General features: G+C 39.5%; 1 protein-coding gene across 1 annotated transcript in view; it reads right to left on the reverse strand.

Moving 5' to 3' along the window:
• GPC6 (glypican 6) overlaps positions 1-24,991 on the reverse strand; it is a 697,654-nt gene that overhangs the window by 39,550 nt on the left and 633,113 nt on the right. Inside the window, exons 6-7 of the mRNA XM_072349696.1 lie at positions 20,642-20,785; positions 16,069-16,098 (exon numbers count right to left, since the gene is read on the reverse strand). Of these exons, the coding sequence (XP_072205797.1) occupies positions 16,069-16,098; positions 20,642-20,785 (174 nt within the window). The remainder of the gene's footprint in view (positions 1-16,068; positions 16,099-20,641; positions 20,786-24,991) is intronic.

The following is a 24,991-nucleotide window of genomic DNA, read 5'->3' on the forward strand; positions in this document are numbered from 1 at the left end:
TGCATCAAAAACAGGCTTTGGGCAATACAGACTTGGATAAAGAAATGACTGCTAACAGACTACCTTAATAGCACGAAATAGTCTTTCTAAGGGAAATAAATGCCATAAGCAAGATAAAGAATTGACAAGGAGATCTCTATGCTATTTAGAGAGGAATGAAAGAGGATGGATGAGGCACACCTACATCATAGCAGTCAGAGATGTTTGAGCTAAACTCAGCCATGCTAGATATAGACCTACAGGTTGGATGACAGTGCTATGCCAATGGAACCTGTTAGTCCTGTGGAGAGGCAGGTCGAGATGTGCAGAACAGTGCTGTGATGTCTTTATTTCCTCTAGAATCTAAGTTGGCAGCACAGTGCCAAGTGGTAGAGGCATGTCAGCTCACTCAGAGCTGGCTAATGGCTTTCCAGCTGGGGGTACTGCAGAGCACAGAGATGAGCCATCACACCACTCTAACTCTGTAGTTCCAAACTGGAGGGAAGAGAACAACGGTGCCATCCTGATTGCATAGAAACCATTAAAAACTTTGCATAAGGGAAGGAGGCAAAAAAGAGACCTGAGAGGGATGGCAGCTTGTCACTAGGTTACTCATGGGCAGTCATAACAAGTAGACCCATAGGGATAAAGCAGCAGCCACAGGATGAGGTCTTATCCTATAAAGACTCTGCATTCCTCAGATGAAAACCTCATGGGTATGCTCCTCTTCTGCACTTATTTCAATAAGATATTATGGAACTGGCAATTAGCCAGCTCCTTCCTTCCTTCCTTCCTTCCTTCCTTCCTTCCTTCCTTCCTTCCTTCCTTCCTTCCTTCCTTCCTTCCTTCCTTCCTTCCTTCCTTCCTTCCTTCCTTCCTTCCTTCCTTCCTTTCTTTCTTTCTTTCTTTCTTCTCTGCTCTCCCTGTTTCACAGTACAGTGAACTGTGCAAACTCTTGAGGCAGATAAAGTCTTTCTATTTATTTATTTATTTATTTGGCTCCTTGACAGTTATAAACATCTTGATTAGCCAATGGCTACAGGCACGCTGTGGTTCCCAGAGGGTAGCTCTGCCAGCAACAGTTTGGGAACAGGCACCCTGATGGATGAAGCCTGCCTTGCCTTCAGAAATCAGGGTCGTCCTGGTGCTTTGAGACAAAAGCTCCTGAAGCGATTTTTATGAATGTCTATGAATCCCAGGACTGAAGCTGGGAGCTTGTGAGTGCAGGACAGCGTTGCTGAAAACTGACAACAAGATGATGCACAGCTTTGGCCTTAAGTGAGATTTATGGCTGGGGCTGGTTATGATGCAAAGAGTTTATCACTGTCAGAAGAAAGAGAGAAAACAGGCTCTGTCCATTTTAAGCAGTTAATTGCAGAGGTTGTTCCCTGGTGAATGGAGGTACAACTGTGGGATGTTTAAAATTTTCTTGCTTGGGTGCTTAAAACATCTCTATTAGTGGGAAGATTGCTTATACCAGGAGTTCAGAATCTGAAAGCTCAAAAACTCAGCGTCATATCCACATGATACAAATACACAAATATATAATTTTATCACAAGGAAAAATTAAGACAAAGAAGTCACAAATGCTCTGAGTGTCTTTTTTGGTTTAACATTACATCTTCCATAAAAATAACACTCCAGCATAACTGTGGTGTGTCACAATGTATTTGAATTTCGATTAGTATAGGTAGATAGCAGATTAATCAGGGTGAGAAAAGGCAGATTAAAAAGAGAAGTCCAAGAGAAAACAGACTTTTAGACTCATGCAAACTAAGAAAATCCCACTGCAATGAATGTATTTTCCCCGCACTAGTAAACTTTTTGCTCAGTTCAAGTGCAATTTAATGAGAAATGTTGCAATTTTCAGATAATGGTTTAGGATTAAGATGTGTTTGAGCCACATTTAATGTAAACATTTTACGTGTGAGATTATGTACACGCATGGCGAAAGGAAGTACTCACAGCTTTCTTATCTGTAGTGCAATGGGTACAGATGGATTTAATGTCTGTGTGTGTCCTTTCACCTTGGTGAATCAGTTATGTCATCTACATAACAACCAAAAAATCCAGATAAATTTGTACTAGCAGGAAAATATCGGTGTTCCTCTTCTTACATTTAACGACAAGTGATGTAAAAAAGAAACATTTTTGTTTAAAATATGATTTGTACTGGTTTCTTTTTTCACAAGTAAGCTGAGCGCCATGTGTGAGTAATAAATTGGATTTTATTTTAACCAGATTCATAATCCTCAAGTAAATTACCACTTTGTAACAGTATAAGAAATCAATCTAATTCTGCATGTTAACCAGCTGCTCATAAGCAAGGCTCCCTCTGCGCAACACACCCCAGTAAAGTCAGAGGCTACTAACAGTATGAAAACCAGCAGTGCCATGCACTGGCTGCTCAGCATCCTTGTGCTCAAGGAATAATAATAAGAAAACACTGTGAATTTCTTGAGGTGCTTTGTGAATTACAGCATAGAGTGCTTTTTTTTCTTGGAGGGATATGACAGGATTTGGAGCTGTCTTGCCCCAGCAGAGAGATAACTGCTGTAATTCATTAGAGAGGCGCATTTCCATTTTCCATTACTAGAGCGAAACTTTATAAACTGGAGGGAATGAGAGCTTTCATTTCCACAGGCTGCATATGCAATCATTTTAATTCAAACATTTGATCCATCCTCTACTGGTCGTCACATTTCCTGTCTTCTCCCTGTCATTTTGTACCATTTAATTTCTTCATCAACTTACTCCTAGTTTTACATGCTCTTTCAATTCCTCTATCTGGAGGCATACTACAAGTAAACTCATTGGTGGCAATGAGTTCACAAGGTTCCTATAAGCTCTAACATCAATCCAACATCATTTATGCTTCAGCTATGCAAAGAGAATACTTTCACACCGAGAAAGACTTTAAACTACGTCCTATTTTAAGACTATTTATTTCCCCATGCCCTTGCCACATTTTCTGATCAAAAGTATTTACAAGTTAGTAAATTTTTTTTACAGATGCATTATCTCTCTATAGTACAACTGTACATGAAGCTGAATTTGTAACTCAGCTATTGTATGCTGAGCTACAGCCGGTGGTGGAAGAATGCTAAAGGTTAGAACACCACTGCAAATAAAGAAGGAAGGCTAAGATGTAGAAAGAAAAAAAAATATTAGACTGCATTTTACATCATTCAAATCAAGGAGAACTTCACAGCGATGACTGTAATTTCCCAAAGATTCTGCTTACGATATGCAAGTAGACAAGCTGAAAGCTCTTATTCAAACAACAGTAAGACGGATGAAACAAAAAGGTGAAGAGCACCACAGAAATCAGTACACTGTTCTCAGTCTGAGCAATCCATCTCCAAGTTTATCACTTGCTGGGAGTGGCAGTCTCCAGGACAACTTTGCCTGGGCTATGCAAACCTGAAGATGTATTCCAGCTTCTGCAGCATTAAACAGCAAACCAAGGAGATACCCAATTATGATTTATTTGCTTTAACGTTCCACTTTAGAATTCAGTTCAGAACCATTCCCAAACTGGAATACTTCACTTTTCTAATCTTTTGAAATCTACAAAATGCAGCTGTAATCTCTTTTTCAACATGTAATAGCAGACTACTAGGGTCAGAAGATTGCTATCCTTCATTTATTCGCATATTTCCATTTCTAGTCCCGACTAAAGCCTAATAATAATAATAATAATAATAATAATAATAATAATAATAATAATAATAATAAACAGAGTTCCTGACTTATTCATATATTCTCTCATTTTCTGAAAAGAAATGTGATATAATGGCCAAGGGCTCAGATGATCAGTATTCAAATTCATTTCTAATCCATGTTCTCAATGAAAAGGCTGTGTTTATATAGTACTTAGCCTATTAGAACATTCAGCATGTCAAGAGTTCTAAAAAGGATCACATCCAGAAAAATAAGAAAAAGGTCCAGTGATTTTCTTCAAACCACAAAAATGCTTGAATTTCATCAGGCTTAGGAGAAAGGGTAGAGTCAATTTTCATTTTATTTGATCTGGCTTGGAAGTTGGTATGCTTCTCAGATTTTCTTTATTGATTTGTTTTAAGAGGACGTAGAATGTCTCATCTGTTATCCCACAGATGAATTCCAGTGCTTTAAGAAAGGTACTATGCAATCTAAATCTACGCAATGTTTACAATTCCTTTGAAGGTGGTTTTAGCAATTTTATCTCATTTACTTTTCTTAAGGAAAACTGGCAACATTCCAACAGACATATATGAAGATGAGTGCTCTTCATGGAAGCTGGATGGCTGCTGAGTACATTTCCAAGCCAGGCTAAGATTGTTCTTTCTGATTAGCACACTGGAATTCAAACTCCTTCAGTGCCTGTGGATCCTTTTAGGATTAGCACCTCTTCTGATGAAGGCTGAAGTTAGTTCAAGCTATTTTGTATGATGTGCAGACGAAAAGCTAAAAGATGATGATCCCACTGGTGAAGAGTGCCACTTGGCTTTCCTTCTGCATTCATAACTGCTTGCTACTTCTGGCTGCTGAGGGGACATGCTTCAAGAACCCTAGCATCCCCTGGATCTGCGCATAAGCATACTGACAGATCCCCAAACAGAGTCAGGATAGTCCTGGCCACTCTGAACCTCCTTGACTGCACATTAACAACACAGAAAGAAGCTGTTCAGGACTCTCCACACTGTTCCTCTCTCTGTTCTGTGCTCAAGGACACCCTCAGAGGGAAAGCCAGCACCCTGCTTTACATCCCTTTTTTTGGTGGCTGTCATACTCCATAGAATAATTATTTGCCAGTCAAGCAAATATGATGACATGCAGAAGAGGTCTAAGGCAATTTGATGTTCCTGTCCATATTTGACCCCCAATACAGCTGAGTATAGAAGAAAGATTGTTTTGATTTGCAAATACAACATGCTATTCATACAACTAACTGTTCTGATATTACATATGGTTTGCTCCATATTTAAATGGACATAATTTCTAAACTAGAAAAACATTTAAATATTAGTAACATTTAAACACTAGCAACAAAAATCTAAATCACTTTCCTTGCCCTGCTTTGTTTTCCCATTTTCTTCTGTAATTTCTTTAAACTGATGTATTCTATCTTGAGTTCTGCCTGACAGACCCTCTTCCAATTTACCTCCAGCTGAACTTGAATCTGACTTTTAGTAGCTGCCTGGAGATCCATAGTTGGGATTCTGTTCTCTGTCTGGTTTCTGATAACAGGCAGGGCTTGATTGACTTATCCCAATAAGTTACTATGGCAACTTTCACCAGAGAAGTCAGAGTGAAGCATTCACAGGTATGCTCTTATCAGTGCACATTTCCTCTGTCTATGCAATTTAATCCATTAGAATTAAAAGATGGATTGTGCAAATGAAAGCTAAGCCCTGGACTTCTTGCTGGTTTGTCATTAACACATATTGCAGTTTAAGTATTGCTGGAAAACACTTCAGCAAGCCAACAGCTAGTGGAGTAAGGCCTCAAAATCAGGTAACATCACATTCAGAAGCAGAACAAATCCTGAAGAGAATCTTAGTATTATTAATCCTGTTATTTATCACTAGGCTAGAACATCCTTGGCTGATTTAAGGCATGGCTACTTGAACAAATGCAAAACAAATTAGGATTTTGTAGGTGTCAGCCACTCTAGTGTATCAGATGGGGGAAAATATATATGGGTCTAAACTCAGTGGGTTTAACTTCAGTGAGAGACACTGTCTGCGTGGTCACTGTGGGGTGGCTGAGCCCTTCCTGAAAACAAAGTAAGTTTACTTGTATTTCATAGGATTGTAGAGTGGCATCATAGAATGAAAAGGACCACAGTGTTTGTCGCCAACCACCAGACCAGGCTGCCCAGAGCAACATCCAGCCTAGCCTTGAATGCCTCCAGGGATGGGGCATCCACAGCCTCCTTGAGCAACCTGTTCTAGTGTGTCAGCACCCTCTGAGTAAAAATTTTCCTCCTAATATCTAACCTACACCTCCCCTGTCTCAGTTTAAAACCATTCCCCCTGTCCTGTCACTATCCATCTCCATGCACAGCCGTTTCCCCTCCTGTTTATGTATATACTCCCTTCAAGTACTGGAAGGCCACAGTGAGGTCTCCCCAGAGCCTTCCCTTCTTCAAGATAAATAAGACCAGTTCCCTCAACCTTTCCTCATAGGAGAGGTGCTGCAGCCCTCTGATCATCTTAGTGGCCCTCCTCTGAACCCGCTCCAATAGCTCCACGTCCTTCCTGTGCTGGGGGCCCCAGGCCTGGACACAGTGCTGCAGATGGGGCTTCACAAGAGCTGAGTACAGGGGGACAATCACCTCCCTCTCCCTGCTGGTCACACCTTTTTTAATGCAGCCCAGCACACAGTTGGCCTTCCAAGCTGCAAGCGCACACTTCTGGCTCATAGCCAGCTTCTGATCCACCAGGACCCCCACGTCCTTCTCCTCAGGGCTTCCCTCAAGGGGTTCTTCTAAATACCTGGGATTACCCTGACCCAAGTGCAGCACCCTGCACTTGGCCTTATTTCAGTCATGCATGGAGAGTTTCCAGGGTGTCTGCTCTAAGTGGATGCAGGCAGAGTGCTGAAACATGGACAAGCTGCTGCGTACACTGAGTGCCTGCAGAGCTGGACTGATATGCTAGAGTGAGAGGGCAGACTCGGTCACTTGGTTCAGGAGATCTGAGTTAAACCTTTAGATGGGTAAGGCATAGAAATATCCTGGTCACATCTTGCCTCCTAGAATGAAACCTTTTTAATCTATTTTCTCTCTGATTAAGGAAATGGCTGACAAGAGAGTGAGTGTTTTCTCAAGGGTATGAGTGGTCTTGAAGTGATTATGGTGCCTGTGCCACAGGGAGACATTAAAGAAAAAATGGCATTGAAGAATATGTCCCTATATATCATTACCTGTTTTCTAGGTTTCTGAAAAAGTATTTGCCAGCCACGTTATTTCATATTTTAGCACAGAAATAAATCAGTATTATAACCTGTGGGAAATAGGATTTTTTTGTCAAAGTGCTTCCACAACTAGCTTGAGAATTCCAAGGGTTGTGTCCCACAGCATTAATTTGCAGCTGGTCACATTCCTGTGTGAACTGCTGTACATTTCACAGGCATTATTTTTCCTCCAGTCAGTCTCCCTCCTATCTATCTGTATCCAGTTATCTTCATGATAAAAGAGATTTTTAAGGGACACAGTTTTGCCACAGTAATTTTTTTATCAAGTGAGCAGTGACTTGATGAACAATCATGATGAAGGTGGCCCTGTCTCTGCAGGTAGAGAGGAGCTGACTTTAGTACTTCTCATCTAACACAGGTCTTTACCTGGGTGAATTCTGGATGTGTATAAGGAGTTGTACTGGTGAGTGGCTGGTAAGGTGAGGTGGCTTTGAGCCAGGAGATGTCCTTTCCTACTTGTGTGATCGTTCTAACTGGGAGAGGTAGGCTGCAGATAAAAACAGCTGTGTTTTCCCAGTCCCATCCCTTAATGGCACTGACCACTTGAGAAAGTGTTCTGTGCCTCACAGACAAGAGTATTCACAGTCTTCAGGAGTCCTGTACCTATTGTTCTGCACTTTGAGGTGAAATCTCTACTACTGCCTGAGCGTAAGTGACAAGGGAAAAGGCTGCAACAAATTTCTCCTCTTCCCCTCCAGGGACAAACTCATATAGCCAAATCAGGCTTTGGGTATTATGGAGATCATGCATTCCACAAACCACTCACTCAATTCCCACAGTACAAATGAATGGTTAGAAAATCATACAGAGACAGCAGGCAATGGCTTGGAACTCTGTATGTTCTACTTTACAAGAAAAGAACAGCTGGAACGGAGCTCTCATTAAGGTCTTCAAGACAGGAACATATTTCTAATGTGTATTCAATGCCTAATCACCACAGGATGACCCCTTACTGCCAAAGCAAAATAATTACTGCACAAGACTACAATAGTAATTCCCCCGTTTACACAGGTTTGTAGATTGTGAGCTCTGTAAGAAAATGTCTGAGATTGGGATTTATCTCACAGTACAACAGCATCCACACTGGGAACAGTAAGTGCAGGGTGTAAGTGCTTCTCAATACAAATCAGATTTCTAAATCAGTTCAGATCCACTTTGCCGTGCAAGTTCCTATTTCTCTCAGTCGATAGCATGGGAAGTGTGATTTGGGTGGCTATGCAGTTAGATACCTACATTTGGTCACCTGGATTTCATATGAATTAATACATTTTTTTTACACATTATTTCAAAGATCATAAGTGTCCACTGCTTTTAAACCGACTAACATTCACTATAAACTCATGGAAAATAGGATTTTTTTCTCAGGTTCATTTCTTATGCAGCAATTTTTTTTTTAATTTTATTTTTTTTTTTTTCCTCCAGACGAAATGTGGTTTTCAAACTCCTCTTACTTCTGCATGTATATCACAGTCCTAAAATATGAGCACTGTGGGTATGTTATATTAAAAAAAGACAAAGTACTTCAAGCAATTAGCTTTTTACTTTAGTGACTATAGCTGCTACTTAGATAATACAATTATTGCTACATACTAGGGTTTTTATAGGCTTGAATGTTTAAGGAGAAGAGCAACTTTCATTCTAGATCATTTGCATTTGGGTTTCTGTATACAATTTACACCATCCAAGTATGTAATAGGAAATACCTGAAACTGGTAATAAGAAACCTGTAATAGGAAAATCCTTTACTGGATGAGGCTGGGAATGTGACCACTGAGGATAAGGAAAAGGCAGAGATTCTGAATGCCTTCTTTACGTCTGTCTTTATAAGTCATACCAGCTATCCTCAGGGTACCCCGCACTTTGACCTGGTAGTCTCAGCTGGGGATCAGACTAGACCCCCTGTGATTCTGGACTTACTACTCCAACTGGACTGCCACAAGTCCATGGGGCTGGATGAGATCCACCTGAGAGTGCTGAGGGAAGTGGTGAAGGTGATAGCCGAGCTGCTTTCCATCATCTATCAGCACTCCTTGTTGACTGGTGAGGTCCCAGAAGACTGGAGGCTTGCCAACGTGACTGCCATTTACAAGAAAGGTTGTAAGGAGGATCTGGGGAACTACAGGCCTGTTAGCCTGACCTTGGTGGCAGGGAAGATTATGTAGCAGCTTGTCTTAAGGGAGATCACGTGGCATGTGCGGGACAACCAGGGAATCAGGCATAGCCAGCATGGGTTCCTGTTTGGCCAACCTGATCTCCTTCCATGATTGAGTGACCCATCTGGTGAATGAGGGAAAGGCTGTTGATGTGGTCTACCTAGACTTCAGCAAAGCCTTCGACACTGTCTTCCACAGTATTCTCCTACAGAAGCTGGCAGCCCATGGCTTGGATGGGTATACTCTTGGCTGGGTAAGGAACGGGCTGGAGGGCCGGGCTCAGACAGCAGTGGTGAATGGAGTTAAATACAGCTGGTGATCGGCCATGAGTGGTGTTCCCAGGGGTCGGTGCTGGGGCCTGTCCTCTTCAATATCTTTACTGATGACCTGGATGAGGGCATTGAGTGCGCCCTCAGTAAGTTTGCAGATGACACCAGGTTGGCTGGGAGTGTGAATCTGCTTGAGGGTAGCAAGGCCCTACAGAGAGATCTGGACAGGCTGGAGAGCTGGGCTGAAGCCAATGGGATGAGGTTCAACAAAACCAAATGCTGCATCATTCACTTCAGCTACAACAACTATAGTCTTGGGGTGGAGTGGCTGGAAGACTGCGTAGAGGAAATGGACCTGGGGGTATTGATTGATGCTTGGTTGAACATGAGCCAACAGTGCACCCAGTTGGCCAAGAAGGCCAACGGCATCCTGGCTTGCATCAGAAACAGCTTTGCCAGCAGGAGCAGAGAAGTGATTGTCCCCCTGTACTCAGCTCTGGTGAGGCTGCATCTCGAATACTGTGTCCAGTTTTGGGTCCCTCACTGAAAGAAAGACACTGAGGCCCTGGAACGCGTTCAGAGGAGGGCAACAAAGCTGGTGAGTGGTCTGAAGAACAGGCCTTATGAGGAGAGGCTGAAGGAGCTGGGATTGTTCAGTCTGGAGAAGAGGAGGCTCAGGGGAGATCATATAGCTCTCTATAACTTCTTGAAGGGAGGTTGTAGTGAGCTGGGGGTCAGCCTCTTCTCTTGTGTCATTAGTGATAGAACCAGAGGTAATGGTTTCAAATTGCGCCAGGGGAGATTCAGGCTGGACATTAGGAAGTATTACTTCTCAGGAAGGGTGGTCAGGCACTGGAATGGACTGCTCAGGGAGGTGGTGGAGTCACTGACCCTGGTGGTGTTCAATGACTGGCTGTTGTGTTGAGGGACATGGTTTAGTGGGATCTATTGGTAATAGGTGAATGGGTGAACTGGATGATCTTTGAAGTCTTTTCCAACCTTGGTGATTGTATGATTCTATGAAAACATAATTCTGAGTACATAAATTCATTCAATTATCCTAGTGACTTTGAAGTGCTAGTTGTGTATCAGATGTAGCTTCCTCTCATACTTATGAATGAGTGTTTCAGTCCCATGAGGCTCTGGCAGCATTCCTCTTGCCAGTTTTTGCTCTGATTTTGATCTAATGAACACCTCCTACACCTCAAATTCAGTAACAAAAGTGATTGAGTCTAATGCCATTTCAGAGTCCTCTGGAGTATTCAGAAGACTGAAGAACTCCTGCAAGAACCTTATCACGTCTGTTAGCTACTTGTAGATAGATGCCTTGGTATTTCAGAACTTCTCCCATAGCATGAGGCATTTGTGTTTCAGCAGATGAATCCTTCCTGCTATTGATCACCCTAACTAGCTCTTCATTGCTAACAGGGGAGATCAACAAACATGGCTCCACCTGTGTTATAGACGCTGAATTAGACACTGTTAATATCTTCTTCTTTTTTTTTTTTTTTTTTTTTTTTTTTTTTTTTTTTTTTCTAACCAGAAATGACATGCACATAACATGTATACAGTATGTAAGAAGTAAATACAAGAAAACCAACAGATGTTTACATATTTCTTAATGTTCTCAGTCACTTTCATTTTGGTAGAGTTACCTGTGCAGAAATCAGGTATTGACTGCTCAGTAGGAGTTCAGGTAACTCAGCTCTAGTCCTCTGCAAGCTAAGTATGTTGTCAAGTCCAAAGTTCCTCACAGCTGACAGAAAGACTGGTACTTCAAAGGGTCTATTCACGTGATCTCTTGCAGGCATCTACATTAGACTGTGGGAATTATGCTCAGAAAATGCCTGCTTTCTTAGAAGGCTGTGGAAGGAGACAATACAACTACCTCCTACTCCTGTAGCTGTAGTTCATTATTGCTGTGTACCTCAGTACAGGCCACTGACCAGCGTGGGATTTAGTGAAGGATCTTGAAAGTATATTCCTGCTTTCCAGAGTGAGTTAGTATCTGAAATAGAAATACAGGGGCTATGCATTTTGCCCTAGCATTGGAGTTATGGAGATGCTACTGTCTACACCCAGACCTACAGTCTGGATAACTTTAGGCTAACTCTTAGCTGATTATGGATATACTCAGATATGATGAAGCCTTTCCTTCTTCCTTCCTAGTGTTATTAAAGGTCTTGGCTTTGCTATCACTTAGTATCTAGAATTAGTCACTCAGTATTTTCTCTTTTTGAACAGTTACATTAAAGAAGCATTATGTATTGCTGTCCAAACAACCTAGACTAGTACACTGATATAACTGCAGAATGGGAGAGAAAAGGAGGAATAAAATATAGGAAATCTTTTAAAATGTAAAATATTTGTTCTTGACTAAGGAAAGTTCAGCATAGGGTCACTATATGTATGGAGATTAATCTTTTTAGTTCCAGTATTTTACCTTCCTTTAACTACCAGTACTATACTTAAAAGTCCATAAGGTATCAATTTCTATTACAGCCAAGAAAAATGTGTGAGCTTGGGAAATCAGTTTTCAGTCTGCTGTAACCTACTATTAGTGGAGTTCAGCACTGTACCTCCTGATGTGAGTTCATAGTATATCTGTGTGCTGCAGTCTAGCACAATAAAAACTGCAGCAAAAGGCTCCAAAGAACTAATTGCCAGTACAGGGTAACACATATTTTTTTTTTCTTTGGAGAGTGAGAATCACTGTTTGCCATTCAGAAATAATCAAAGATTTAATTTCTTTGTTGGTATCAATACTTGTGTGCACCTAGCTTGATGCTGAGAAGATATCTTATGGTCTGTGATCACTTCTACAAAAGGACCATCTGATTCTCTAGTGGTAAATGAACTGGTGATATATTACAAAATCCCCTTTTTATGGAAACTTAGTATTGCTTTTAGAACCTGTTGCTAGTAGTCATATTAGCCTTGCAAGAATACATAGCAGCATAACACCTTTCAGACAGGTAGTCAGTCATAGTTGTTACTCTCGTGTTACTTGGAAGCATCTAAATGAGCATGGTTTATGTACTGCAAGTAGAGACAGAAGCTCTGCTACCAATTTCTTCTCTTAGTATCATGTCAAAATGCTAAAGTGCAGAGAATATTTATATAGTCAGTATCTTTTTGTAGCATTAACAAGAACATTAAAGAATTTACTTTTCCTTCTGCAAAGATTCATGCACAGACACGTGAAATGTGATCTATCTTTCATCTGAAAGAGCAGCGTTGATGTATTTCCTACGTAGGCTCATCTCCTACAGGCTGATAATAAAAACTTTCCATATATTGAAAAAAACCCAGCAACCCTACACTTTTTTTTGAGCAGAGGCAAAAAATATCAAATGGAAGGAACTGGATTTTAATCCAGATTTACAGGGGGGGAATTGCCGTTGGCCAACTTGTGCAGCCTCCAGAGTGAACTATTTTTGCTGCACACTAGCAAGCCTCCAAGTTGCCCAATAATACCACAACAATAACTATGATTAGAAGTATGATTAGAAATATCAATCAATATATTTTACAGACACAGTTCTCCTTTTGTGCACTTCTGATTCATAAAGCCTAACTCAAACGCCTGGTGTTGCAGTTACATTAAGATATCTACAAATTGGCTGTCTGACCAAATCATTTTGACTCTCTTCATACTCAGTGGGGAAAAATGTGAAATTCAAATGGTAATTCAGATTCTTGTCATTTCCAAATGAGCATCTTTAGCAAGGTCTGGAGGTATCTAGTTCTCACCGTTGATTAGTAGTATTATAGAATGACATGGTGGCTCAGACTTAAATAGACACATGTTAGAAGACAGAGTAAATAAGTCCAACCTCATGTTTTTATTGATTGATATGCACACATGCGAAATTTAGCCTGTACATTCTGCATCCTGCTTGTATTTTTACACTAATAGTTAAGTTCTGGAATAACTTCATACCTCAACAACCGAAGACCCATGACTACCATTTTTTTTTTCATTTTCACTGTCTGTAGAGAAGTCAAGTAATTGGGAGCAGATTCTGTTTACAGGTTTTTTATGCCACATAGTGGTAACAGTTGTACATTTACTGTTTATACTTCCAAGACTACCTGGAAATGAGATGATGACACTAAGTGAATTTTCACACCCATAAGATAAAGGAAGCTTAACTTCCTAACAGATACATCTTTAGAAGATGCTCAAAACAAACACTGTGTTCAATGGGGCAGTCAGACAACACATCCCTATTCGGGCAAGAGAGACACTGCATGGTGATCAAGATTTTATATTTTCTTGGACAATCAGTTAAGGCAGAGAGCTGTCTTTCTGTTATTATTGGAAGATAGTCTTTCCTTGTTTATGCCAAACCAAGTTTGAACAGCAGGCAGACTCATTCCACGTGAAGACAGAGGCAATCAATGTAATAAAGCACTTTCTTAGTAACTGCTTTGTGCACATTAGGAGTGCAATGCATCAGGGACAGCAGCATGCAGAACTGCTCACCTGGGTTATGGAATAATATCCCTGTTTTTAAAAACAGATCTCTGTCAGATCTTAGAAGATTCTGACAGCCACCATCACTCACCCACCTTTGCACCTGAAACTAGTATTAACCAGGAAGAAAATGTGATAGCACAAATTTAAACTTAGATGTTGCAGTGACACAGAAACCAAGAATAACCAAAATCTGATTCTAAGCAAACACCTCTTTGAGAAGAACCAAGCAAATCCTAAATCTGATACCAAATGACCATGAGAAATGTTGAAAAATGTATTTATTAATTGTACGTGTTCTATCCAGACAGTTAATAGGAAGTGTGACTCTAAACACACAAGATCTAAAATTGGAGGACCTGAGCAACTTGCATTCTACAGGAGTGGTCTGCTGATAATTAACAGCATGCAAGAAGAGATGGCATGTCCAACAGTAGTGTCTAGGCCTTGTGGGGGGGAGTAGCCTGTGGGAAATAAGTAGGCATCTTAAATGTATGTGTGAGTCTGTTAGGTTTGCTCCTAAGTGTGACCAATACCTCCTATGAAGTTATGAAGTCTTTTTCAGACTCATTGCGTTTTTCCCTATGGGCTCTGTATGCAAAAGGTGTTTGAAAAATTCATTTCTTATACGCGCTGGTTTTTATACTAAAGTCTCTTGAGAAATAAAATCTAGACAATAAACATCCTGTCTCAGGAATATTGTGCTATCATTGCATATATTTAACATTTCTAGACCCTGGACTAAATGGATTCTAACAAAACCCTGCTGTCAGGAGTGCCCCAGAGGATTCACCAGGCAATTCAGATCAGTGTCTTCAAAGTATACTGTCCTGTTAATTTTGGTCTACTGAATTTATTTATTTATTTATTTTGTTTGAATTATATTTTCTGCTTCAAGTAGTTTTGGTGCATTGGGAAGGAATTGTTCACAGCAGATTTCTTGGGTTACTATTGAGATTTTTATTGCAACAGAAATCATTACACAATGGAATAAAATATACTTTAAAAATATGAATGAATGGACACCTAAAATACATCCCACTGTATTCCTAAATTAGCCATTTCAGGGTCTTTTTGTTCACAGAAGCTGAGTCTTAATTTACTTTTATTTTAAAGAAACCAGGATGGAAGGTAAAGCAACATTTTCCTACAAAGTGTGACAAAATATATTCATCTCCCTCAGGTAAAGAGCATGAAAGGGTTTAATTTTCAGACTAGGTGCATTTTCATCCACTTATCTATGCAGCCACTATATTGTGCTTGAATGTAAATCACTCCCCAAATGCTATGGCCAATTTCTCAGTTGCCTGTCTCCATAGTATGCATGTGCATTATGCATTACATGGTTAATAGCGAATCAGCTCCCTTGTGAAAAATCAAGAAAGCTTCCATGTCCTCTCTAAAGAAAACGTGGAATTATTTTACACACGTCCAGCCAGGTCAGGCTGCATTTATGTTCTTGGGAGAAATTCCAGGTGAATAAAAGCAGCACTGTGCTCTACAGTGACATGGTAGATTCAGAAGTACTTGAGGCTGCTCAAATGCAGGAAGTAGGTATGGCTAGATCAACATGTTGCTCTCTGTAGATTAATTAGTGCTGTTAACAAGCAGGATATAATAGGCAAAGCTAAAAGCTGTGAGATACTTCACAAGTGAGGTGATGCATACCCGTGTGGTGCTGCTTTCCTTCCCTCTCCTTGGCCTGCTTGAGGGTGCCTTTGTCTGAAGCTCAGTGATCTCCAACACGCACAAAACTTCCAAAACTGGGAAAGCTAAGGGGATCTACACTGCAAACTCACACAAAACATCTAAGTACTTCGCCCAAGATCAGACAGTGAGACAAGGACATCTCTAGGAAGCCTAGGATGGCCTGGTAGCTTGTTTCCTTTGCTTGAGTGCTATCTGTCTCAACACACAGGCCTCAGAGCTCGGTGCCACTGTAGTGTCTGCTTTGCTTCACATGCATGTACAGGGGCTGAGATCATGCAGACACTTAGACTAGCCTTTAGTTCACTGAGGGAATGCACCCCTGTCTGGAAAGAACCAGCAGCCCTAAGCACTGGGCAGAACTGAGTGACATAGTGTAAAATTACTGTCAGTGTTTTAGCCTACATGAAACACAGAAAGTAAAGATGGCGAATCTGAAACTTAAGGAAGTGTTTTGCCCAGCATTGTACAAAGACAAATGGGAATGAAGATGAAGAATAAGAATACCAAAGCTTACACCATGTTGCATTGTCCTCCAGATAGTCCTCTGGGAAGCAAGAGGGAAACAGATTCAGGGAACAGAAGAAACAAAATGAAATAAAACAAAACAGAAACAAAACAGAGAAAAGAAAAGAAAAACAAAACAGGTTATACCAAACAGGCAACCACAGAGAAGATAACGAGTTTTTAAAAGCAGTAGATATTAAATAAGAAATTTTAGTTTGTACTCTACAGAAGCAGATGAAATCCATGGTTAAAGTTATTTAGTTTCTGACAGTATTTGTCTTAACATTAGATGCAATTGCTAGATGCCTTAGCCTAAAGTTGTCGCTATTTGGCACTTTATAGAAAAGGTCTGGGGAATGAATTCTTGGAGACGTTTAAATACGTACATTATGAGCTAAATTATAGTTTAGAAATATTTAATTACACCTCTATTGCCTAAACCTGTGTTTATACAAATGAATGATGGCCATCATTTCTCTCCATTAGCAATGAAAAGTACAGATATTCACATCTGAGATAGTCATCTAGACATCAAATTTGGGAAGATAGTGATATAAATTTATGCTACTGATCTCTATATTTAATCACTAAATTCCTTATTTTAGCTTCTGTTATAATCAGGAGAGAAATAGGTTGGCATCCGGCTACCTAATTATAGGCATACAAAGTACATTCATTGTTACCCAAATATAGGCACGTGAAATATATTCAGTAGCTTTGAGGTTCCATCTTGCTTCCAGACAGGCCTTCTGTGTGTCTTCTAGTAACATTTAGATATCTTGAAAACCATAGGCATCTCAAGTAATATTATGTGACTGTTTATGTAGCTGGATCTCAACTAGGGGGACTTGACAGTTGGATGCCACACAGTAGGCATCTTCTTAGGTATGCTACCTGATTTTCAACTCCCATCCATGAGAACACAGGCATCCTGAAGGACTGTCCTATCTGCCAGCTCAGTCTGATGTCCTAGATACCACAGCATCTCAAACAGTGTTGCATATCTAAATGTGGATAACTAAATCGAGCCTTTCGTTTCCCACTTGGTGAGCGGTGTCTGTAACTGCTGGGGTGACTTACTCTCCAAAGACATATGTCTCTCTCTCCATTGACTTCTGAAAGAGCCTGGCATTTAGGCCTCATGCTGAGAAGACTTGATGTAATTGCCTGAACATAGGTTCTGCTTGAGATGCTGCAGCATATTCTACCTGGCTCCCCTCTGTTGCTCCAGATGTACCTTGGTCTTCTCTAGTTCTGCACCACATCAGTCAATCTCTTGTTTCCAGTACTCTTGGGAGTCTCAGATGGTGCTTTACACCCATGCTTAGACGGCTCAAGCTCTATGTGACTTCCTAAATATATCCAATGCATTTAAATTCACCTACATGTGCTTTAGGGCTTTTCACATTTTCACAATTAATTTTGATATATTTCTGATTTATAAGCTTTTCTGGTTACCACTGTGACAGTAACACATGGAAACCTCTCTTCTTGAAATGCAATAGCTGGCTTAATTAAACAAGTCCAGCAAGGATGAAGAAGTGTGTTTTCAAAAGCATTCAGTACCTGACTGTTTCACTACAGACTTCTTATGAGAGATCTGCTTTCTGCAACATACCTGATAAAATATGCTCAAATGAATTAAGCTTGTAAACAGGAATATGAACATGAGTTAAAAACTGATTCAGATATGCTACCTGTTTGAGATGCAGAGGAGGTATTTTCTAAACTCAGTCACTTCTAAGGACATGCTGTCAAAGACATGATAGCAGAATTGTTTGTTACTTCTCCTTCTGAGGTTTACATAGCTGAATGTTTGGACTCTGTGGTGACAGTTAAAACTTAAATGGCCTAACAGTGTTCTATGAATAAAATATCCAGAACAGACTTCTAAAAGCATTAATGTAAGGCTGACTCAATGAGGGACAGTTTCTCTACATAAAAGCAGATAATAATTACTCCTTATTTGTATTTCTTACATCTATAACAATCAAACAAGGCTTTAAACATTTGACACTGCTATCAAAATTCTCATCCTGCTGTACATTTGTATTTAATAAGCAATAGGAAATGATCAGTGTGCAGACTGGTAAACTGCATTGAGTGGGATTCTCTGTGTCCTGTTCATGATGCAAGGATGGGGAGGATCTAACTGAAGCTGGTCCTCCAGGCTCTGTCTATAGTTAGTGAAGAGAAATATGTGATTCAAGGAATGATTCATCGTGTAACACACTGAGAGTCTAATGTAGGCAGGTTGAACGGTGCTCCTGTGAGGCAGCAGTGCAGCATTTATATCCTTCCGGATAAAATTACCCAGGATGGTGTGAGAGGTAGGCAGTGACCTTTCCCAAGTGTTGCTAAGGGATTACAGCTCTGAAACAAAGCCTGCCGCCCTAATCCACATAAAAAGCCCTTCCTCACTCCAACTCAGATTAGTGGCCATCTCAAGCTTCTGGGATCGTTGCTTTCAACCCAGAAGGAGATAACACACGTATCACTGCCATTTGGAGATGGATTTGATACCAACACATGTAGCTAACAGAGCATGAATAGTTATTATTTTAAATATCACCAGCAAGAATGACAAATAGGAATTTTTCTGTAATGCTGTTCAAAGTAAAAGCAAAAGCAGTATATATATATATATATATTTCCTGAAAGAATGCCTCAATAAAACTAGTTATATCACATAAAGAAAAATCCCCTTTGAAACTCTAGAAGTTATTATGTGTAATAAGGGATTACCTTCACTGGCAATTTTTGTTTGTCACAGCCTTTAAAGGCTAGCAGCATATCTATCTCACATTACTGCTTTATTTAAGATGCTGTCCAGTATTTTGGAAGTTTGTAGTGTAAAAAGACGATAATGTTTAGAAGTGAATATGGAAGGTCTTATGAATCTTTTTTCACTGCAAAAATGCTCCAACCGTTCTTACAATGTAGCAGTAGTCTAAGCTGACCCATGCTACCAGCCTTTATCTTTGTGGTTTTCCTCTCAACTTCCTCTTTTTCAGCTTTTAACTTTGACCAGAGCATGACCAAAGTCTAGATGCTTCAGTGACCTTTAACTTCAACTTGGCAAGGCCTAGGTTAAGATCCAGAACCTACACTGCACCAAGCAAAAAGGAATGCTTCTGTGAATCTCAAGAGAAAGGGCAAAATTAAGATCCTGTCAAATATGAATTGAGCATTATCAGCAAGATTTTTAGCCTGAGATGCTATGCTATGTTATGAATCTACTGTCTTAAAAAGACCCAATTGTACAACAGAGGTCTTTTCTCTTCCTCATTTTAGGATAACCAGACTATACCATTTCCAGACAAAAAGAGAACTCAAAATATTGGGTTTAGCTGCAGTGCAATCCCATGTCCTGACTAGAAACGTGCTAGTTTTCATTTGAATTGCAACAGAGATTGAGGGAATACAGTAGATTAATGGATGGGCTACAGCATAGGATCTCAGAAAGACTTTGGTGTGATTTGTGATATGAAACACTGTGGTGATCATCAAAGGAATCAGTGGAATGATGGCCCAAGGAGAGACCCAGGTCCTGATTGAATCAGTGTACTTGGGTGTCTGGTGCATGCTGGAATAACCTCTAGATAGTTTAGACTCACAGTAAGAACCACAGCAAGGCACTGTTGCGCTGCAGTGCAGCTGAAACCTGTCAGGCACTCAGCAGAAGGACATCCCACCAAATCTTTGGGCCCAGCTACCAACTGCTGTTCCCAGCTGGATGATTCTCTCCTTTCACTCTTCCTGCAGCCCTGAACATGAGTCTCTTCTAAAAGACAGACCAATGCTGTACAAATATCCAGTGATAACCACTGCAAGTGGAGGCTGTGCTATACTGGCTGATTCAGATTCTTTACAGGTCTTTAATTTCACCCATTGGCCTTATTTTGAGATAATTGCTGAGACAGTATTAGAAGCTAAAATAATTAGCCTACTATAAATCTTTAGATGTATAAATAGCAGGAGCATCATAATCTGAAATGAGAATCTGATGACTGGTAGTGGAGAAAATAATCTTGGGTTAAAGTCTTGTTTTTGAAATGATTGAATAAATAAAGCAAGATTAATGATCATTTATGTTTCAGCTGATAAAAGTCAATTTTTGAGATGGATGGAAATAAAGTAGTTGTTATTATTAAATAAAGAGGTGGAACAAATAAACGTGCCTTTGCAAGTGGATGCCTTGAACTGACTGCTAAAAATGTATTAAATATTTTAAATATTTTAATAAAAAATAATTAAAAAATACTGTAGATTACTTTTCAAAGAGAATTCATATTGCAAAGTACCTTTCTTGGCTCATCTAACTTTTGGCTTGCTGGAAAGAATTTATTGTCTTCTAACATTTCTAAGACATAAAAAGTGAGTCATATTGTTCTCTTAGAATGCAATTCTGTAGTATTTCCAATGGGGGGAAAAAGAGTTATTGAATGTCAGAACAGTTGGCATAGAAACTATATGCAGTGATTATGAAATTATTAAAAAATTTTTGTCAGGAGATTATCATTAGTCTACTGTATTACCAAACCATTTCTACTTATTGAAGAATGAAGTACATTTTGCCTTACCAGCCTATCCAAACTTGTGCCAGCAGCAGTTGTAGGTCGCTCCTCTGGGTTATATGGTCTAAAACGTGTATTAAAGTTTTCGGGGACTGAACGTGAAGATCTCAGGGCAGGTGCTGGTTTAGGCTGACCACATCCTTGGAAAACCTGAAAAAGACATTGTAGGTTACATGACATCATAATGAAGAGGGAGGCTGGTGTTTTACATCCTCTTTTTACACTCATATATTTGAAACTTCTTATTTTACCAACATTTGGGTAACAGTGGATAGAGCACTTGCTCAAAAACTCTAATTAAAAGTTAAACAATAATTACTCAGTGAGGATAAAAAAACATATAGCGTCCTTAAAAAACACCTGCCTCATGAAGGTGATTATTCTAAGAAGTTAACACTTAAAAGCACAAGTGAGACCTTTGTGACAGGACTTGTTTAATAATTATTTTGTTAAACACAGTACTTACTCAAAATCACAGCTAACCCATAATTCTTCTCTACAGCTACTCCTATCTGGTAATTTTGTTTGTGGTCTCAAAGAAAAGGTCAGTGATGAAAGAGTCCTATCACTAGATTATTTTCTTATTCCCTAGATGGCCTGATATGAGAGATGACTATTGCTATGTTTAGTGGGCAACAGTGAGAATAGTTATCTGGCAGTGTGTTTGTTTTCTAGGTATAAAACTAATGTTCAGAGTTATGAGATTTTTCATATTCTCTCATTTGGAATAAAGTTTCAGTAGCATGTATCTTGTGCAACCTAATGTGGAAAGAAGACACATTTGACTGTGAATATTAAGTATGTATCCCAGAGGAACTCTTACAGAAGCCGGTCAACTGAAAGGAGGTAGAATATTCATGCAATAACATTTTTTCAAGTTCTCCAATGAAACAGGATCTTAGCGTTTGCCTTAATGCCATCTTTTTCACTTCTGGAATAACCCTTCTTTTTGTTACAGTTTGTCTACTTTTACCATTTTGCCATCATTCAGAAGAAAAAGGAATTAAACATCATCATTTACTGTAAGCTAGTTTTTATAAAACCCTAATGCCAGACACAAACTATTTGTCCAAATGACAAATATATGTGCTGGGAAAATTGTACATATTTCTTCTGACTATAGATAAGTTATACATGAAAATCTTAACTGTTTAGTTATCTATGAAGTCCCCTTTGGTCAACAGTCAGGCTGTTTGCTTACAGATACAAATGGCAATTATGCAACTTGACTCTCAGAGGAAAGAAAAGTGTGGGCACTGAATCATAGGATCACAGAATTATAGAATGACGTGGGTTGAAAGAGGCCACAGTGATCATCTAGTTTCAACCCCCCTGCTATGTGCAGGGCTGCCAACCGCCAGACCAGGCTGTCCAGAGCCACATCCAGCCCAGCCTTAAATCTTAATTTTCACAAAGTGTGTTAGGCTACGTGTATGATCATGTGGAGTAGCGATGAGTCTGCATAATTTATCTCATGACATATAGGAAAAACTAGCACAGATATGGTGGCATTTTATTTCATGGTTGTAGTTAGTAGTTTTGTATGAATAAAATTATTTACAGCCAGACAATAACAGAGGTAGAAATTAGATAGCAATTTTTAGATTGTGGAAGAAGAAATCATTTAGTTTTTAAATGACCTGGCAAAAATGCAGTAAGGATGCAATGATCTGTAACTAAATTTTGAGTGCAAAGACCACAGTTTCTAATTTGCATCCAGGTATTAACTGACAAGACAGAAAATGTAAAGCTGATACCTGAAATTAACAAATGCTCCCTAAGAAGAAGCACATTAAGTACTTCGCAGAGCTGTTCAGAACAATTTATAGGAAAATCTGCTGGTGTCCCATTACACATGCTGTGAGCTAGCAGCAAAAATTCACTCTTTAAAAAAATGCACTTTATATATAACTGGTGCTGTCCACTTCATCTGAATTTAGAGAAGCAATTCCATTTGAAATTAGGAAACCAAAATCTAGGTGTATGTATGTAGGTGTCTGTATTTGATCTAATCATCCAATCACCCATCTTAGGCAGTGGAGATGAAAAGCTCCCTTTGATTGCATTCACATCAGCATCTATAATCATCTGTGATATCCTAGGATCTCTTTTGAGACTGTCTTAAAACAAGACCCATGGGAGACCATTCCCCTCTGAACTGCAGCTGAAGTGCATATGACTCATCCTAAGGTGCCACAATGAGCAGAAAACCTCTGCAGTCAGGAATATGAATGAAGACATGCGATCGAATCAGCAGAGCCAGTGAAGAATTCAACTGAGCTGACTAAATGGAGGTATCTACTTCAGGATGAGTGAGTAGATATTGTAAAAAAGGATTTTTTTTTTTTTTTTTTTTTTTTTTTCACTAGGAGAACTCACTGTTTTGAATCCCAGCAGAAAGAATTTGTGAATCTATGAAGCTTTGAGTCATACTGTTATTTAGACATACTAGTGCTCAGTGTTTCCTATTGAGTGTCCCTGTACAACTTTGCTCCATTGACTCTCTCATCTTCAGATAGAATAGTATTGATTTTTTTTTTTTTTTTTTTTTCCTGAAGTGCCATTATATTCTTAAAGTACAGGGCTTTGGAATGAACACAGATAAATGAAGAGGTTTTGTTAATATGAAACTCCAGGGCTATTTTAAGAAGAAAGTTGGACAAGTAGTTTTATGAAGATTTCCTCCTTATAAATAATACATAAGTAGTCCACTATGTCATGGAGCTCATTCATCCTTTTAGCTGAAGTAATTGCCAGAAAGGAACATATATCTATAGGTTAAAATGGCACATCCATCAGTTTAGATAAAAGTAGATTTAAGACTCACTAATGGGAGACTCAGCTATGGGGATAGCCTTTATGGATGAGCAAACATCTTGGCATGGTATCCAAATAACACTTAGAGCAGCCAAACATATATGTATAAAACCAGATGTTTTAAAATGCAGAAAATAGTCCAATATATGTTGTGTTTTGAGAAGCAAAGAAGACAAAATTATGCTGATACAACTAAAGTGGGAATTTTCTACATTTTGAGGCATTGCAGCACTTGTCTTCTCTTTTGTGAGCTTTCTTCCACTTCTTGGGAACAAGCAATCTCTGCAGAAGTCGGATACTAAATATTCATGCTACCGAAGTGTAGGATTTGCTCTTTTACTTCAAGCAAGAAAGAAAGGCAAAGGTACTGCCAGCCTTACAAGAAGTTTGTGAAGAATTTCAAGCAAGTTTTTTTTGGCCAGGATTGAGAAAGATCATAGATATTTGATATCAACCTGAATATATAAGGGAGAGGGAAAATAAGAGTTAAGCATATGTATGCTATGACTATATTTTGAATATGAACTGAACCATGAGTAACAGTATATAGATTAACTGATTTTATCACTTTTATTTTCAAATCATAAATATGTGTCACTCCTGATGACAGAGATTTTGGTAATAAAGATGTCTCAAACATTATCAGGAGAAACAAGATCACTCAGAATCACAGAGTCACAGGGATTGGAAGGGACCTCTGGAGATAAACCAGACCATTGTTAAAGCAGATTCCCTAGAGCAGGTTGCAAAGTTTGGTGTCTAGACAAGTCCAGATATCTCCAGAGAAGGAGACACCACAACCTTGGGGCAGCCTGTTCCAGTCAGTGCTCTGACGGTAAAGAAATTCTTCCTCATGTTTGTATGGTCAATCTATTGCAACCTGATTATTTCCAGATATTGCCCTCAGAGATTACTGAAGTCTGAGTAGACCCACAAAGCCAAGTCTACATTTAAAACATACAGACAGCCTAGACTGATAATTTTTTGACTCTGCAAGGATGGTTTGCGGAAGGTACTCTGTCAGGATGGCTCTGAGTGTTAGATGATGAGGCAATGGAATTCGTTTGTGATGACCTTTAGTCCTTGCATATATCTGGAAAAAGGAAACTCAGGTCTGATTCAGAGCATGTATATTTCTCTTGCAGAAGACCTTGGGGTTTGACTTTGTAAACCATTGCTACCTTCTCAGAAGCATCTCCAAATATTGCAACTGTCAGAAATGTGACTTTCCCTGAGGCAAAATGAGGACCTATTGGGGTTGTTGTTCAGGGATATGACAGCCACATAAAGTGAGCAGCATATGAATCTTAGAGATTTGTGGTCAGACTTTCTAAACAGTCAGCCCTGAATATAGACTGCAGAGAAACATCAAGAAAACAGAGGATTCCATTCTCAGGATGAATTGGAAGGTCTTAGCATAATACCAGTACCTTGTTAACTTGAACTGTGCTGAATCAACTACAGTCAGCTTACAAACAAGAAAAGTCAATGACCTAGGAGCAGAGATGCTCCATTTTATGCAGGGATGGGTACTGGGAT

This window comes from Excalfactoria chinensis, chromosome 1, assembly GCF_039878825.1.
Source record: "Excalfactoria chinensis isolate bCotChi1 chromosome 1, bCotChi1.hap2, whole genome shotgun sequence".
NCBI classification, from domain to species: domain Eukaryota; kingdom Metazoa; phylum Chordata; class Aves; order Galliformes; family Phasianidae; genus Excalfactoria; species Excalfactoria chinensis.